The 18,010-nt window shown below is 43.0% G+C and overlaps 1 protein-coding gene across 1 annotated transcript in view; it reads right to left on the reverse strand.

Moving 5' to 3' along the window:
- Window positions 1-654: 654 nt before the first annotated feature.
- The window catches only part of mpped2a (metallophosphoesterase domain containing 2a), a 65,479-nt gene continuing 48,123 nt past the window's right edge, over window positions 655-18,010 (reverse strand). The window contains exons 4-6 of the mRNA XM_084541167.1: window positions 5,074-5,189; window positions 3,947-4,060; window positions 655-2,463 (exon numbers count right to left, since the gene is read on the reverse strand). Of these exons, the coding sequence (XP_084397293.1) occupies window positions 2,345-2,463; window positions 3,947-4,060; window positions 5,074-5,189 (349 nt within the window). The 3' untranslated portion in view covers window positions 655-2,344. The remainder of the gene's footprint in view (window positions 2,464-3,946; window positions 4,061-5,073; window positions 5,190-18,010) is intronic.

Below are 18,010 nucleotides of genomic sequence, written 5' to 3' on the forward strand. Positions count from 1 at the left end.
GCAGTGTTGAAAATGTGGAAATATCTTGGCCGTCTCCTTCTGTTAAATGAATTTAGTGTCGGAGAAGAAGCCAGAAAGAAAAATCCTACTTCTTCTTCTTCTTCTGTTATTTTTCCAGCAGATTCGACGCCCCACAGTGGACAGAACCTATAGGGGTCAATGTTTAGGGGCCTGTAAACACATATATCTGATCAGATCACCATTAAGTGGAAATCTCCAATTTTGAAGAAATATTGCCCGTGTAAATGCAGCCCTTTGACATGGAATGACTTCCTCACAGTTGTGAAAATCTGTGCAGCCAGCCAGTTCCTCCTTTACTTACTTTACATGAATATCCTGTACATGCTCTTAACACTTAAAGTAAACTACAGACTTTATGATGCTGTTAATTACATTTGTTGAAGAGTAATTAATTTGTGCAGAGCGAGTTGGTATCAAGTCCTGCTTGACCTTCTTTAGCAGCAAGTGTTAAAAGAACGCACACACATAAAAACGGATGTCTTTTCATTAGCTTGAACCATGTGTTACATCCTCAGGCCCCAAGACATGACTTGAACGTTGCTCATAGCGGCTCGAAATTGCACTACAACACTCAGGACTAAACACGGTTTCAGATTAAAAACCCAGACGGCATTTCGTAAGTAAAAATCTTGCAATTTTATTTGCATATAAAGGCAGCTAAATATATCACAAAGAACTGAAAGAGAGAACTAACATTTCCATGAAGAGGGGTACAATCAGAGAAAGAGCAGGGAAGAGAGGAACAGAGCACGAAAAGAGCATTTACAGCGGCGAAGTTGAGACAACTATTGGCAACATTTTTTTTTGTGCTAGCAAGATTGCATTTACACACAGTGCAAAATTAGAAAAGAAAAGCAATAAAACACAAATACTATCAGATTTACACTTTAAAGGACAACTTAACCATGTTTAGGCAGGTGTGTTGCTGGGAACAATCAGCACCTGTTGGATTGTGACTGACAAAATTTTTCCTCTCTCATTCAAAATGAACGTCTACCCTACTGGGAGAGTTGATAGAAAAAGCATGAAAGAAGAGCAATTGATGGGCGCGTTAAAGAAACATGGCAATCATACAGGTGCATACAGAAACAATGCACCTAATTTTCTTTTTTTTTCCTTTTCGTTTTTTTTTTTTTCGTCAAACACAACTTTTAGTACAGATGTTTTACAACATGAATATATAATATATATATTTTTTTATACATACATTTTCCAAATTAAATCAGAAACCCATAATGGGATGATAGAAAGTAAAAATTTTTCAGGCTGTAATTGGATAGCTTTCCGTCCCTGCGTTGGTCAGGTGTTGCTTTGCGGGGATGATGGGTAATAAATAAGGACTTTTCTCTGAGCTCGCAGAGAGAGTGGGGGCTCTAGCTGAGAACATTAAAGCTAGTTTAAGGCAGCGTCCCTGTCAGCCAATAAAAAAAAAAAAAGGAGGAACTGACGAGAATGAGAAAAAAAAAAGACCTAAACACAAAAAATATCAGATGACACCACAACGTAAAACAATGGCATCCATTGTCTGGCTAACCAAACGTAAAGAAATTGTACAAATTCACAAAGCATCATTTATCTTACAGATCTGACCAATATTTATCAAGAGCAAGATTGTTTAACCACAAAATCCCTCAGAAAAGGAGAACACCGGCGTCAGACACACTCGTATCTTAACATTTCCCTCCAAAGTCACGACTATTGATAAATTTGTTCCCTAAAATGAAAAGCTGCTGGCGAAGAAACGCTTCAAAATGCGACGGTGCTTTTTTGTAAGGGAGGCCAGAGAGGACAAAAATGTAAGTAGTCCTCGTGTTTTGTTATTCTGTGATTATAAAATAAGACACCATAGTTTTTAATCTCCATTTCTTTCCTGTGACAGGATGGGAGTGTGAAATGAAGTAATGCTGACATAAAAACACTCTGCACAGTGAGTCCAGGACAGAAGAAGAAGAAGAAGTTGTCTTTCTTCACTGATTATCTCGCTTTGTGAAAGCTGTTTTTCCACATTGAACAACACAGGAGTATCTGCAAGTGTACAAAAAAAACATCGGAGGGAAACTAGGATAGTTGGTGCAAGCTTTAAAAAACAGAATATAACACCGGTATTCTCCTTCGACGCTTCCAGACAATCTCCCCACCCTCAACCTTGCGTCTCCGCCTCAACAACAGCTCGGAGGAGACCAAATGTTTGCAATGAAACACTTAGATTATTTTGTTTTTTATGTTTTTTTTTTAAACTTGACATATTTATAGAAAAGAAGTAGTTTATCCAACCCGTCCGTCCGTCCCTCCCGCCCCCCTCCTGTCCCCCCGTCCTCTGGTCTCAGGAGCTGGAGGGGTTGGGCAGGTCGAACACGATGGGGGGGTTGGTGGGCTGGAAGCTGACGGTGCAGGTCGACGCGTTGATGAACGTCGTGTAGCCGTCTGTCATGATCCCGTACCCTGAGGAGGAGGAAGAGGAGGAGGAGGGGGGAGAGTCGTCAACAACTGGATGTGACTTGGTTAACCAGATTCTCTCCAGACTGCAGCTGACAAACCAAGATTTTTAAGGGTCTTTACACACAAAGCTGACGGTCAGTCATGTGCCGGCGTAGGGGTGCCACTGAGGATTGATGGTGGCTTTTCAGCTGATACAGCCGATGTTGAATAGGTGGCTGAATGAGGCCGTTTAGCTTAAAGAACCATTGCATGAGAAGACAACTGAAGTGACGAAGGTAAACAAAAATGGCAAAGGTCAAAGGGCACAACTGTTGACCAGCTGAGCAGTATGATTCAGGAGAGGCCGACACCGCGACTACAAGAACTGCTTGCTCGCGTACAGACTCTGACGTGCTGTTCTCTCATAAGATAATCACTCTCATTCATTTTGTCTGCTCATCGCAATTTCAGTTTTGGATATTAAACAAAATCCTGTTACACAGAGCTGCAACAACTCGTCAACGTCCATGATGACGACTACGTAAATGCGTCAGTTTGCATAGGACACGTCGACGCCTCGCAGTGTTTACTAAAAAAGCCCTTACCCAAACGTTTCTCGTGAGGAAATTCACTCAACAGAGACCCAGATGCTTGTCATTGTTAACACTTTCATCCTGCAGGGGGCAGTAATACAACCAGTAACTTCTGTCAAAACCACAAAAGTAGAAGACGAAGTAGTCGCACTCTTACTAAAATTAAAACTTCTCCGCTCTGTAGCTGAGACACTAAGTATTTGGACCATTACTGTCAATGTATCTGGGTTCTGACCTGCTTCTACGTTCTCCCTGTGTCTGCTGCGTTTCCTCTCACAGAGACATTCATGTTGGGTTAATGTGAGTATGAATGATGATGCTCTACTAGAGGATACTACAGATGCATTTCCACTTACAATCAGCTTAAGTCGTTGAAGTTAAATCACATTTAATGTGTGCTAATTAATGACTGAATGTAGTGAAAACATTTTTCCTAATTACACTCAATAAATCAGTACCATTTGGTAAAACTTCAAGTTTAAAATGAGTTCTTCATTCATAGATATTGTGCTCATTATGTCTGAGTAACATTTATTAGAAATAAGTTTATTTCTACTTTAGTAGTTAACCAAAAGATTAATCGATTACTCATTTGTTGGCGCCCTACAGCTTCATCTTTACCTCCTTTAAGACGGTTGATAGAGAGATTGTTCATGAAGGTTAAGAAGCACTTTGTAGTTGAAGATTCGTACACAATAATTATTTTATTGCTGACTAAATTGCAACTAAATCATTTATATGAACTAATGATTCTTACCCCATTAATTATTAACATCACGTATCAAGAATCAAGGAACCTAAAATGTTCAGCAGTGACTCACTATCATACAATCATAAATGAATTGCCTGCAAGGCCACCAGAAAGAAAAGAGGACATAAAGAATATAAAGTCTGAAGAATTTTATTCCCCGTACCTTCATGTATGCCTCCGAAGGCATGAAGTTTAGGTCGCACCCTCTTCTGCACCGTGTTGAGAAGCTCTACACAGCCGACCCGCTGCAGCTCCTTAGGAACCCAGTCTCGGAAACCTGCAGAAAAATATTCACATTACTTGTCCTGGCTTCATCAAGTGCTTCCTTTATAACAATTATGACCAATCAAGAACAGTTAGTGTTGAACTACAATCTTGTGAAGTCATTGTTTTGGTTATATGCACACTGGTTGCACACTTTGTTTGCTGTCCTTCAAGTCTAAGATTAATTAATTACGATCCTGTCTCAGATATTTTTACTGAAAGCAACCGTCAAGTTTATCTGACTGAGTGATTCGTCATACTTGCTGAAGTAAATTTGTTAATAATTAGGTCTGCAACGACTCGTCAACATCATCGATGACTTTGTGAAAGTTTATTATTTGAGCCTACCAGTAAATTTTTCCTCAGTTCGTACACATTTGCTGCCTTATCTGGTTTAAAAGTTCCGAACGAGCTTAATACTCATAAATAAAAAACTCCCAGCTACTCATTTACTCCATTTTCGTCTGATTTTTTGCAGTAATAAAGTCTGTTCTTGAACCCCGATTCATTTGTCTCGTGGTACATGTTCAGCTTCCCCCTCCAGCCCTGCTCTCCACAGCCTCTCTCCAGTCGTTTGCTGCGTCTGTCACACTGCTGCGAAATCGAGTTTCCATGCAATCAAACGGACACAGCAGCAGCAGCAGCAGCAGCAGAAACCTTCCGTAGGCGAGAGGGAAGGAAATCACTCAATAAAGCCAGATGGAGAGCGCGCAGAAAAAAACAAGCTAGAAAAAAATAAATAAATAAATAAAAACTGGGACCCAAACAACTAGAAGGAAAACTAAATCAGCCTGTAGTGGAAGAAAAAACGAACGATATATTTTTTCATGAACTCGAACACAAATATTGAATTATGGAGTGTGTTGCAGTTTTGGATTTAAAACAGTGTCGACTACGATGTAGACACACATCTAGACAAACAACCCGCTGCGACGCTTCCAGCGGCTCGATCCAGATTCTAAATAACGAGGCACAACTTCACTGCGTACGGCGATGAGGGGGCTGTGATTGGTTAATTGGACTCACCGAGCGGAGGTCCGTGGGTCATCAGGATATCGATGCCCTCGGGGACGAGGTTCCATTTATCCAGCAGAGACTGGCCCCGAGGCAGGTTGAACCCCCAGCCGTTAAACCATGGAGTCCTGCAGAGAGGGAGGGAGGGAGGGGGGGGAGATCACATTAACATCACCCAGGAGACTCACTCCACCATTATGATGGCACCAAGCAAAGAGTGACACCAGGAAGCAGGTCAGTTTTAACATGCCATTACAACATGACTGCAGTCTTGTTTCAAATGCAGTGTCCTTGTTTATCGTGTTCGCTTCATGAATCATTAACCCAGAATTATTATTTTTTTTTTTAAACCAAATAAACACAAACAAAACCAAACTGTTGGAAAGAATCCACTGAAATAGGTTAAATGTGCACATTTTGCCACCGACACTTCTTCGTAGTCCGCGGCTGCGACGATGCAGATCGTAACGACTGCTCCGAAAAGTACACTCGTCTCTCAGTCGGTTTAATTGTCTATCACGTCATCTACTTTGCGTTGCAGGGATTTCAGTTTAAGTAACTGTTCAACATTTATTAGCTCCAATTCTGACACAACCCACGGAGCAGAAATCTCACGGCCAATTAGCGCTTTAGTGGCATAATTACTGAACGACACAGACAAAAAGGACACTTGAACTTGCCTTGGCTCTATGTGGAAGTATGAGCCATGCTTTAAATGTTACAAGGGACAGCTGTACGTGAAGAGAAAAGGGTGAGATAGAGGGCACAACGTGCAGCTAAGAATGCAGGTTGGATTCAGAGCTGCACCACTAGGGTGAAGGTCTTATCCTCAGTTTGTGTTGCACCTGCTCAATCAGGTGAACTACAGGGTCTTTGATCTATTCTTGAATTAATTTTAAGTTAGTTGTGGAGCCTCTGATCCAGAAGTGGCATCAATGCAGACACAGAGAAGTGCTAGCATTCATTCATCAGAGCTTTTGAATTTACAACATCTCCCTGCTTGAACCCACAACTATTAATTTGTAAACCAAAGCAGTGTGGTAAAAGTTGCTACAATGCAATATAACACTGAGGGACAATGCAGAGCTGAGTGGTTGATATCTGCGTAATTACACCATTCATATATAGTTATTTCATCTGTGGACGGCACAAGAATATCGGTTAAAGCAGCTTTAATGGCTCGTTTAGAGTAGTGCGGGACATAGACGCCGTAACTTATGTACGTAGCCGGCGCCGGTGCGAGCCATTTATACTTGGGCCTCGTCAGTCTGGCTTGCTCTGTGTCAAACGCCATCCGAACGCTAGTCAACGCTGTGTCTTTTTTGCCAGTCGAGTTAATGTTTGTTTCTACTTGCTTCACTTTCAACAATGGCGACTCGCCAAAATTTCGCCGAACACGAGTCCTACAAGTGCTTGTACCTTTGAACCTCCTCAGTTAACCTTTCCTCGATGTGTTCCATCTTTATTGAGCCAAAACAATCAATTCGAAAACTGTGGCGATGGAGAAGCAGCCTGAAATACTAAACCAATCTGCGTCGCCACTGTGTGTAGTTACATGTCTGGGAGGTGCACGTCAGCTACTAATTTGGTTTGCAATTAAAACAGATCACAGTGGCTATGTTTACATGGACAACATTTTTTCAACTCGACTCAAATCATTCTGATCCTAGCTTTCAACTTAAATGGACACCAAGTAAAATTATCTGATCAAATAGACGCGTTTACATGCCCCCAAAACATCAATCATTGTAGTTGTAACAGGAGAAGGAAATGGTTTTCTTCCCAGCGTTACTGACTCAACAGAAGACGGAGACCAAGATGGAGCCGTCACGTCACCTGATGTTGATCCCCGTGTAGAGCAAACATACTCAGAAACAGTGGGTTTATTCCAAACGGAGAGACACTGTCAGCTCAAGTGTGAACGATTTGCCAAAGGTTTACACCACCCCTCTCAATCTTGATTGTAAATTCCTTTATGATTGGGCCAGTCAGGCGGTTATGTGAACCACTGCTTGCTAAACCAACATTAATCAGGGGCTAACAGGGAGCACTTGGTTTGATGCACCAGAGCAGGTGCTTTAAATTCCAAGAGTCACATTCAAGATTAATTAATTTTCGAAGCCAAAACTGAATGACTGACTGACTGCGCAGGCCTGGCAGAAGAGGAAAAAAAAAAAAAAAATAGTGCATTTCTAAACAGCAGGGAGCCACATCATGTGTCAACCCCCACTCCCTCTGCTACCCATCTACAGAATGACTGACAGCAGCCAGGCCACCTCCAGCAGCCTGGATGGGAGTCTGCATCTCCGGGGTGACAGGCAGCTTCTCAGCCTTCCCCTGCAGACACAAAGAAAGCCGCGATCTGGCTGAGTGGGAATGAGGTATAGATGGATGGATGGATGGATGGACGGACGGACAGAGGGAGGGGGGCTGAAAACAGATGAAGAAATAAAGTGAACAGTACAGAGGTTAGATATTGGAGCAGGGCCGTGGACACCAAGGGGAGAAAAAGAAATCGAGTTCTGGTGGTTGATAAATTGAGCCTTCATTTATCACAATGGTGGTAATGGCAGAAGAAGGCTGACAACAGACTAAAAGAAGATAGATTATCATCACGTAATACCCGAGTATATAAGCTGACCTACTGCTACACACAGGGAAAAGAATCTTTTAATTTTAATTTGAGGTTTGCAGCACAGAGCAGCAGAGTCAAAGATGAAAAGATGATTTTGGCTGCACTCAGGTCACTCTGGGACAGAGTTTGCTTCTAGTCACTTAGTGATGGTGCATCGTATGGTATTTGACCGAGGGGAAATCAGGGTTTCACAAACATCAATAGGCTTTGTTACAGTGAGGGATGGACGCCCCGGCACCAATCAATATCTACTGTTCCACAGCAGGGCCGGGTGAGGCTAACCAGAGCCGGAGCAGACCCAGGATGTGTAAAACATGAGATCACAATCCCCTGGTTCATTTTAAAAGCACCTGAAATATCGCTGCAGGGAAGTCGACACCAAGGAAAAATCCCATTAATTCAGCGTGGTGATAGAAACAGGAATTACAATGCAGCCTAAGCGCCAGTCGGCTCGACCTGTTTGGAGTATCGAGTGTTTGTGTGCTCGGACAAAAAAGGCGGCGGCGGCGGCAGACCCGGAGCTCGCGCTTTGATTTGCTCACTCAGTCGTTGCCTCGTTCTCTCGCTCAGTGGAGAGCTGAGAAATGAGGTTAAAAATGAAATGTGAGGACCGCGCAGGGGAGTGAAGGCCACAGACTGAACTGATTAATTAGAACTAATCACACAAATCGGAGCTAATGGAAGTCTAATGGATTACTGGGAAGACACGCCACTTCTCAGATGGAAATAGCGCTGCTGCTGCTGCTGCTGCTGCTGCTGCTGCTGCTGCTGCTGCTGCTGCGGAGAAACTTAAAAAGCGGTGAATCAGAGCAGAGCTGGCCTGGTCGGCTGGCTGCACACAGAAAGCACCAGCAGGGTATTTGTCTGGCTCTGGTTTTGACTAATAGTGACAAGGCCAAACTTTGAAAAATGGCCGAACGCATTTATTTCCCTCCCGCTCCACGAGAATAAATTGTGGTTTCTTGCTGCGAAAATAAATAAACAGCTGGAACCTTGATTTTGCTCTGTGTTTCACATGTTTTCTCCCGCATAAACACATTCATCTGGGAGATGAAACATAACCCCTGACATCAGCCGTGGATCCGGAGCCAACCAAAAGGTCCTGACTGAACGCAGGAGCGGGGCGCTGCGGCTCGACGCCACAATGGCCCCATTGTCGGCTGTCTCCCTATGAAATATACCTTCCATGCAAGTGCATTTGTTAACCTCCGCCAAGATTAATGACATCCCGGTCACATAAAGGAGAGATTGTTTCCTGTGTGGCTGTGACACAGGTTTTATTATACTGTACTGCAGTTTGTGTGTGTGTGTGTGTGTGTGTAGAAGTGTGTGTGCACAGTGGGCAGAGAGCACGTCCACCAGCATCTGAGTAGGATGTGAGTGTTGAACAGAATGTACGCTGCCAGTGTCTCAGTCTGTTCTCCGAGTGTGTATATGCAAACCAGTGTGCGCAATCAGACCACATTCAGAGCCCAGTCTTGCCTTGACACTCGCCATCTGGAGTGCGTCGCCGTGGCAACAAAGGAGAAGCGTCTGGAGGCAAGCGAGCGCAGTGGGGAAGCGAAACGGCGTCACAGAAATAGAAGGAGTAGAAGAAGAAAGAGAAAAGAAGGAAGGAGGTGGCGGTGGCGATCGGGGGGAGAAGAAAAGGAACGAGGGGAAGCAAACCAACTTTCAGATGTTGTGCTCTTCCAGGAAAAAAAAAAAAAAAAAGGAGGCGTTTAAGTTCATCAGGCGACAAGTAAAACAACTTCAAACATAAGCAGCTCCAAACGGCGAGACATAAAAAACATAAAGAAACATCAGATGAACAAAAAGACGGTGACCATGGTAACAGGAGCATTTAACGATCAAACCCCCTCCCCCCACCCCCCCCCCAAACAACCACCCTACCCTCCCCGAGGGAATCAAACGGTGAAAACGGGTAAAAATGTGCAGCAGAGGTAAAGCAGACAGAAGCCATTTAGCCCCTGTGTGCAGAACGTCGATATTCAATTAGGCCGGTGGACATCATTAGGACGGCGGCGCAGCGTCTCTCCGGGCGTGACACCGCTCTTAACCCCTGTGCTCCCCCAAGCTGCTCTCTCAGGGTCCCTCGACGGGCTACAAGATACCCCCCTAATGCCCCACACACACACACACACCCACAAACACACACACACACACACACAGAAACTGAACGGTTCATTCCCCTAATTCCGCCTTTTAATCCAACTCCTCCCTCGTTTAACGGATCATTTTAACCACATTTTTACACCTCAGTGGATCCGTTTTGAGTCTAGTATTTTGAGCCAAAATACATATTTTTTAAAACCTCATAAAAACAGGCCATAATTTAATATGACTGCTGATTTAAAACATTATGGCTGAAATGCTTCTAAGCCCTTTTCGAGGATTTTCTGCTTTTTCTTTTGTCCTGTTGGACGGAGTAATTTTTGGGGGTGTGTAATTAAGAGAGTAATTTGTAGATTAACTGATAAAAATAATTACTGCCCTACAAGCTAATACAGTGTTTGCAGTTTTTCTTTCCTTTTGTACGAGTTCCTTGTTTAATTTTTCCAGAGTTAATCATTCTTCAGAGCCAATGACACGTATTAAAGTAACCAAGTTGCTCCCATAAGCTCATTTCTTAACTGTCACATAAACAAGAGACCTGGTTTATGTAATCGGGTTAAGGGGATTAGAGAAACATGACTCCCTGAGGTAGATATCGCTTAGTGAACACTGCTGAGGCCGCATGACGGGAGAGATCTAGCAACAACTGAATATGCAACTATACAAGTCTAAATAAGTTGTTTTAAATTGCAAATTTTATTTTTTATCATGCACCGATTTTCCAAGCAGCATGTAGGCAAATCCATACTGCACACAATCGTACAGCTGGCAGTTATATAAACGTGTTAAATGAATATGTATGTGTTGTTCATTTGGCATTCATTTCATGGACTCTTGGACATTTTCTAGTCCTCATCTGTGAGGGTTCTCAGTCGTACAGGTCATGTTTTATTCCACCAATAAAATAAATAAAGTAAACCCAAAGCTTTGTCAGTTCTGACTGAGTAACTACCATCGTGCTTGTTTGGTGGTTGGCCCTACAACGGTTTCTTTCTAAACCTAAGGTCAAGCACACGCACACAGAGAGATCAGTACCTTCATTTATGCTGTGCAGAGCAGACTGTTTACCAAACAGAGGGAAGACTCTCTGCAACCTTTAGTTGTCTCACTTGACACAGTCTGAGACAGGAGAGCAGACCTCGACAACATCAAACAGTCGAGCTGGAAAGCTCAGGTAAACACTCTGTTTGTGCCACTACACCTGTACAGCATTGCCCTCTCAAACACAGTAACAGGCTTTAAAGTCATAACATACCCGACTGCACCTGTAATGACCACGTAACCGACACTGTGACACAGTTATATATATACTGTATCAATAAATTAATTATGGTACTATCCCACCTATTGAAACAATTAAAACAGTATATGAAATGAACGCACGTTGAATAATATCGTACGTTTTTATCAGTCCATCATCAAATTACCGTTATGACGCTAATATAGTATTTGGCAGCAATTACCAGCAGCCTGCGCACTTCAGATGGAGAAATACTAAACATAATGCTGATGAGACGTGGCTTTCTATGGACAAATGTATGTAAGGTTAAATAAAGTATTAGCATATTTAACTGTACTAGCTACCTCATAAAGTTAAACTAGCTCACGTTACGTCTGGAGTTGTTTCCTCCAGGTTTTGACCTATTCTCTTTTTAAATCTCTATAATCTAAAAAATAAAGCAAACACACAAACGCTGGATTTTAAACGGTGGGGACAAACACAACTAGCTTCTCATGCTACGTGAGTTGTCCGTGCCGTTTTCTCCGTCAGGTTGAATTCAGTACAGAGCAGGTGAGCGACTGCTGTGTGTGTGTTGGAGGGTTTGGGGGGAGGCGGCTTTAGGAAGGGGAGGGAAGGAGGGAGAGATGCTTTCAGGAGCAACAGGAAAAACACAACACGAGCACAAAGTAGTTTGAGACGTGCAAAAATATTTAGACCCTGGTGGGCCACCATAGTATTAACGTGTATGGGAAACAGTGTATTTCCGAGTGAAACAAGCAGAATATAATATTGGTCTACAATATTGTTGGTGTATGGACGGAGTTAGCTCTTCTTGACATTGCAGCTCTCTACTTGAAAAGAAAATGCTGCCAATTCCGCTCGATCTGGATTCACCTGACAATCCCAGCCGGCTGTCAGCTTGGTGAATTTGGTGAACAAAAAGATGAATCGCCTAGGATGTGTGACTATCCATGTGGAAAGCTGACCGTGTTGATCAAGGAGGCAGTGGATTAAAACTTAAGAGGTCGTCTGGATATATCCTCTGTAGACCATGAGTGCCCTTACCAAATTTCAAGAAAATCTGGCCAGTAGTTGCAGATATAACCTGCACTATAGTGTTCAGTGGCTCTAATCAGTGTGTTAGCAAAATAAACATTTGTATTAGAGCTGGCATTTGTATGTTCAACAATCTGGAGGAAATTCTCACTAAGGGTAACAGAAAATAAATCCTAAAAGTAGAGCAGCAGGAAGTAGACTAGACCTTAAAGACCATCGCTGCAAGACGAGACGGAGCGTCTAGATGTGTGTGTATGTTTTGGTCATGTTAAGAGCCGAGATAAGATCGAAACATGTCTCAGGTAAAGTATGAGCCTCCACCTAAACGCTGGAGAGCAGCTGCACTCTGGGATATCGGCCGGGCGCCGAATGCACGACAGGATGAACAAGCTACACCGTGACCAGCCTGGAGATAACAGGAGGGAGAGGGAGGGAGAGTTAGAGTGTGTATGCAGGTCTGGCGATCCATCCTGTCTGACCTCTGAGTCAGAGCGGCCCCAGGGTCAGCGGGGGGAGGGGTCTAATTGATCAACCTGTCAGAACCAATGAGGAGGGCCATGTTAATGGGACTTTTATAAGACCCGCGGGACACACCACCTGACACTCAGGGGCTGTATGAGTATGTGCAAAGCAGAGTCCATGCCCTGTGTGTGCGCAAGTGTGTGCACGTATGTGTGTGTGTAATCCCAGAGCCCAGGTAGCCTTATTAAAAGGAGCCAAGTGGAGACTCTCGCTGGGTTTTGACAAATGGCCTCTCAACACCAAGGCCACCTTTGCAAACTTTGGGGACGAGGTAGAAGGCGAAGTTGCAAGGGTGAAGGCGCCTAGTTGGTGTGTGTGTGTTCGAGAGGGAGAGTGTGTGCGCTCCCCTCTGCCCCAGCACTAATAACCTGTGCCTAGTGACTGATGGAGTGTGGAATGGATTAATCTCGCTGCAGTCATGCTGCCAAACGCAGAGGCGCTAAGGGTTAGCCACCAGACTTAGCCCGCTTAGGAAAGGCTACAACCATGGGGACGAGTTGGTTCACACACACTTATACACACGCACACACACCGTCTCCCTAGGGTTTGTCTCCACGCTGAGATGCAGCCAGCTGCAGTTTGACCTGCAGGCTACTAATGTAAAACAACTACTGCAGACACTTCACAGCAAACACAGCTGCTCTCAGCGACCCGGCAGCTTCCAGCACTTCACTACACACAGGTCTGAGAGTGCGTGAAAGAAACACAAGAGGGGGAAAAAACTGAAAAGAGCAAGTGTCCAACATTGTATCAGGGAGTAGAGAGGTTCAGAGAGCATGCCCCACCATCATTACATCTAAAAGGCTTTTCTCTTCTTCTACACGCTTCTGCATTCAACATGCATACAAACTAAATATTTATTTGCAATGTTAAGTGCACCGGCTACGACAGCCACCGCAAACATATGGCTCAAACCAGACCTTCCATCTATAGAGGATTAATGTCACGTGTGAAATACTCCTCAAGAGAAAACTAAATTCAAAGAAACTTGGAAGAAGCTAAAAGTGTGTTTTGTTAAAACTTTTGTTATTTACGTCACTGGTTATTATTTTCTTTGATTCAGATAAAGACACACAGTGTTCTACTTTATTAGTTTACTGTATATTTACACACTTTGAATAAATGGATCACCCTGTTTAGATAACTGTAAATGTCTGTGCAAAGTCTTTTTGGAACACAAATGAAGAAAATGAAATAAATAAATAAATGAAATGAGTGAATGTCTTTTTATGTCATTCTGAGATCTGATCTCACGCTGTAAAATCGTGGGTGAAAGGAGATGTTATGCCGCTGAGAGATTGGAGGTGTGTAGGTTTTTTCGTCTGCAGCTCTTCATCTAACAGCTCATTATAGCTACACCTTTATTTAAAATTGATAAGCTGTCAAAAATGCTAAAATATGACAGTCGGCCTGTTTTGTTAATTCATTTTTTTAATGAGCGACCGCGGTTCACTGCCATTTCCTGTTACTACTTTGTAATAAAAGTCAACCCGTGCTTTGCCAGCTAAAATCTTTTGATGTGAAGCTGCGGCAGTAGAAAATGTTCGTGGTATACTAGCAGAAATCTGTGAACCCATCGGCTCCATCTGATAATGATTTAGCATTCTGCGTTCATCCAAACATGTGTTTACAGAAATTAGTTGTAACTTATTACAGCAACAGACATCCCGTTTATATGAATGCAAATGTATAAATATTGCAGTGCTTTCATCAACGGACCAATAGCTCAGTCACCACTGTGTTAACTCGTTCAGGGTGGGATATTACAGCAACTTTAGCCGTTTTACAGTCCAGTAAACTCTCATCAGAAACTCGTGCCAGGAATGATTCTGATGCGTGTGAAATGCATGCGTTAACTAATAAAGGTTTGAGGTTGCTGATGGATGTGGCAGGAGGGGCTGGGAGGAGCAGCGAGGTGTTATGGGAACACAGATGCGACTTCATGTGAACATGGAATCTAAACACTTTGAAATATGGATCTGTCAGGAAGCAAGGCCGTGCTGGAGAAACTGGAGACCAGCCTTATAAAGAGCGAGGGAATCTGGGTCCTATTCAGAGAGCCTGTATGGGGGCTGGGGGCAGGGGCCAAGACCCATTCAACCTGCCCTGAGACACAGGGACGAGGGTCCCATTACCCTCCTCCAGCCCCGACCTCCATGAACTTGATCCCGGAGAACAATGTAAGAAGGGGGAGGGGAGATGGGGGGAAAAGGGAGCAAAGGGAGGCAGGGGAGAGGATAATATCTCTGGGAAATTAGTGAGCTTTCCTCAGTGACAATAACGTCCGGGCAAGGTTTCATTTCCCAGTCCTGCTCCAAGGACCGAGGCCGCAGCATTTTTTTTCCCCAACAGTTTTCAAACGGGACAAGGTGATCTGAAAATGGAATGAAGCACTTTGTTACACAGGTGCGTCTTTCAGGCCATTTCAAAGCTATACCCTCTTACTGCTTTTTTTTTTTTTTTTTTCACGGCACAAAAAAATGACAGCTCCAGGTCTGCAAGTTAATTGAAAAAAAAATAAAAAATATGAAAAGCTGTTTTGTACATTTCAAACTTTCATTTATGACATACAATACTGAGAGCAGATAAAGGATGAAAGGAAATTATTAAAAAGGACCATTGTGTGTTTTGGCCTCTGCCAGTCATTGTGCCAATTCAGGCCCGAAGCTGAAGGTCTGCTGCTCTTCAGACACGTACAGAATTTGAACAGAAAGAAGAAGAAACGCTCTGACATGAATTAGCCCAGAGATCGACATTAGAAGAATTCAGATGTCAAAGCCTTGTCTCTTTATTAAAAAGCCACACAGGGTCCAAAATAATTGACTATTCAGAACATCACAAGTATTTCTGCCCTTGTTCCTGTGCATTCGCATACCAGGCTGCAGAAAATTATTCGTTATGTCAGCTTCCCTTCATTTCCTTAACAATATTTAACTACACTTTTCTGTATATGTTCCACCTTTAGTGAAGCCACTCTTTCAACGTGATGTCAGATTCAGTCACACTGTAGTTCACTGCTACTGAAGCTTTTGTTTCTTCTGCTGTCACAAAGAGCTCACAGGTGAGTGGAAAAACACAATGCAGTTTGTACTATAAAGAAGAACAACTCAGGGCAACAAATAAGAAGATAATTATGACATGGTACTTATTGTAAAATCATAACTTTTGTGACAAAAATTTCCGCTTGAGGCTGGCTACAAAGGCAAGTCAATCCACATTTCTCCACTTACGAGAGCTGAGAATTCACCTGTTGAAATTATATTAAGGCCTGAAGTCATGCATTATTAAGGGCACGGGGACCTTGAGGTCACAGGTCGGTACCATCACAAGCTCTGGGAGCACTGTCAGACTTGAACGCTGACTGGATTTAAAGGAGAAGCCATACGCAAGACGTGAAACTGGAGGGAAAATATTGTGGAAATAACCATAAATCTCCAAAAACAGTGACAACATTACTTTTGTGAAAATCTCTTTAAATTGTTGAAATATCATAATGAATTGAAAGTGAATAAAAGCAACTGGAATCAAATTGATTTAGGAAAACAGTAGCGATACCCAGCCCTAGTAGTTTAGTTTTTGAATTCATTTAAAAATTAACATATATACCAACCAATTTGCTTTCACATTGAAAAAAATACATAAATATACAGCACCAGAAATGCTCCATGTTTTCCAATACTAAATAAAAAGACCATTCATTCATATAGACAACATCACTTGCCACATCCTAGTAGTGTTCAGTTTCTGTGGACAGCGAGAGAAAGAGGAAGCCCTTCTTTTCTTTTCTTTTGTCCATTTGTTTAGTTTCGGCATCAGTTCATTTGATCCCCAAAATTTCAAAACCTCCCAAAGCTCAGAACCAGCCACCGATAGCCAAACATTAAACCGCATTCCCGTATGTATAATTTATCCAATCACATTCCGTGCTTTGACTAAACTGGTATTTGTTTGTTTGGACTTTGAGAAACAAAGCAGATGGTTTTCTGTGTCCCGTCACAAGGCCTGGATCACACCCTGCCTTGTCCCGACACGACAGGCTGACTAGTCTTTGCTGCAGGAGTCAAAAGCCGAGAGGAGAGGATGAGGAGGGGCGTCAAAGGCAACAGGAACAGGGGCACGGGGTCAAGCCAGAGCAGATACATGGCACCCTGTCTGTTGCTATTGTCTCGACCTTACAACGAGTGGATGTTACCAAGGGCACAGAGACGCAGTGGCAACAATGGGCACAGGAAAGCACACAAACTGGCATTGTTAGTCTCAGGGGTTTGTGTACAAAGAGCCGGAACGCAGACAAAACAAAACGCACAAGGCTGAATGAGCCACAGCAGTTAGACATCTATAGTACAAAAAATACAAAGTTGGTTTAAATGCAGTTTTTTTTTATAAAGAATATGTTTGTGAAATATCTGCAAGCAGAGGTCTGATTTCATTTGTTATCAAAATCACAGATTTTGTGCTATTTACAGTTATATGTGTGTTAACAGTTGAGCCAACAACTTGTAAAATCTGTAAAATGATCATAATGGAAACATCCTATTTGTTAGTTGCAGCCCTACATGCCACCAACGTGGAACAGAAGTCATACATTTTGCAGATTCCTTCAATTACTTGGCCTAAATATAACTTTTGTTTCTATTGTTGGTTGTTCGACAACGATCACTAGCCGGAGGTCACAGCATGCCCGCCACTATATTTACAACACTACATCCCTGCTGACACCTGTGTGTTCAGACCACCATCTAAATCCAGCCAGTGGAGATAAGCGGAGTCTCGTCCTTGCTAGTGAAGCTGTGCAGAGGTCAGCAGGAAGGAAGGGAAGTGCCGCAGTGAGATGTGAATGCTATCACCGCCAAGCAGAAACCAGTGGGTAGGCTGCCCTTCTGTTTATGGAGCTGTCGTTACTGCCGTGATTGATGGCTCACTACAGACAATTCACATCTTCCTCGTGGGGCACACGACGTGATGGGAGGCGAGGCTAGAGATGCCGAAGTGTGTGAGTGTTATTGTGTGGAAAGAATAAGAAAAGTATCATTTTATTTGTCAGTGTAAAGACAAGCAAAGCTTAATTGTCAAATTTAAATTAATTATTAGACATCTTCCCATCTCATCTCATTCCAAAACGATGAGCATCAATTTGCTGTTTTAGATAGATAGTTGGATGCTTTATTGATCCCAAACTGGGAAATTTCAATACTGCATTGGCAAAGTACAGGTACAATGTACAATGTACAGAAGAGGCTGCAGAAATTTGCTTCCATGTGTGAGGTTCGACACTGAGGTCGGTTGGTTTGAATCAGCCCCGTTAAGACGTTTAAGATGTGTCTCTACATGCAGCTCAAACTACCACTTGAGATCTAAAGTTTCACGCTTTGTGTTTAAATAAACACCTTCTTAAAAGG

The sequence above is a fragment of the Chelon labrosus genome, assembly GCF_963514085.1.
Source record: "Chelon labrosus genome assembly, chromosome: 3".
Taxonomy (NCBI): domain Eukaryota; kingdom Metazoa; phylum Chordata; class Actinopteri; order Mugiliformes; family Mugilidae; genus Chelon; species Chelon labrosus.